Source organism: Penaeus monodon, chromosome 30, assembly GCF_015228065.2.
Source record: "Penaeus monodon isolate SGIC_2016 chromosome 30, NSTDA_Pmon_1, whole genome shotgun sequence".
In the NCBI taxonomy this organism is placed as follows: Eukaryota; Metazoa; Arthropoda; class Malacostraca; order Decapoda; family Penaeidae; genus Penaeus; species Penaeus monodon.
The window spans coordinates 4,570,864-4,571,160 of NC_051415.1; the positions used below are offsets into that span (position 1 = coordinate 4,570,864).

The 297-nt window shown below is 53.9% G+C and overlaps 1 protein-coding gene across 1 annotated transcript in view; it reads right to left on the minus strand.

Annotated features, from left to right (window-relative positions):
* LOC119592482 (gastric triacylglycerol lipase-like) overlaps positions 1 to 297 on the minus strand; it is a gene marked incomplete in the record, with an annotated part of 10,262 nt that overhangs the window by 5,273 nt on the left and 4,692 nt on the right. The window contains 1 exon segment of the mRNA XM_037941314.1: positions 13 to 253. Coding sequence (XP_037797242.1) covers positions 13 to 253 — 241 coding nt within the window.

A 297-nucleotide genomic window follows, 5' to 3' on the forward strand; every position in this document is an offset into this window, starting at 1 on the left:
AACCGCAACAACCTGGTGCTTTATCGACAGGGCCAAGAACCCAGCTGGATGACGAGGACATGAGGCCGTGCTGCATGAACACGGGCATCCTCCCAGCAACTTCATTTTCGAAGGAGCTAAGATTCGGCTTCTGGAGAGAGCTGTGGCCTGTCTTGCGTCCGTGTGGGATTCGGTGGAGTTCCAGAATGTAGCCATCGTCTGTGGTCACGTGGTGGACTTCGATTGGGTAGCCGTATTTCGCAATCAGCTGCGGCTGTTGAGAGAAAATCAGGTGTGAATACTGTATGGGTGGGAGAG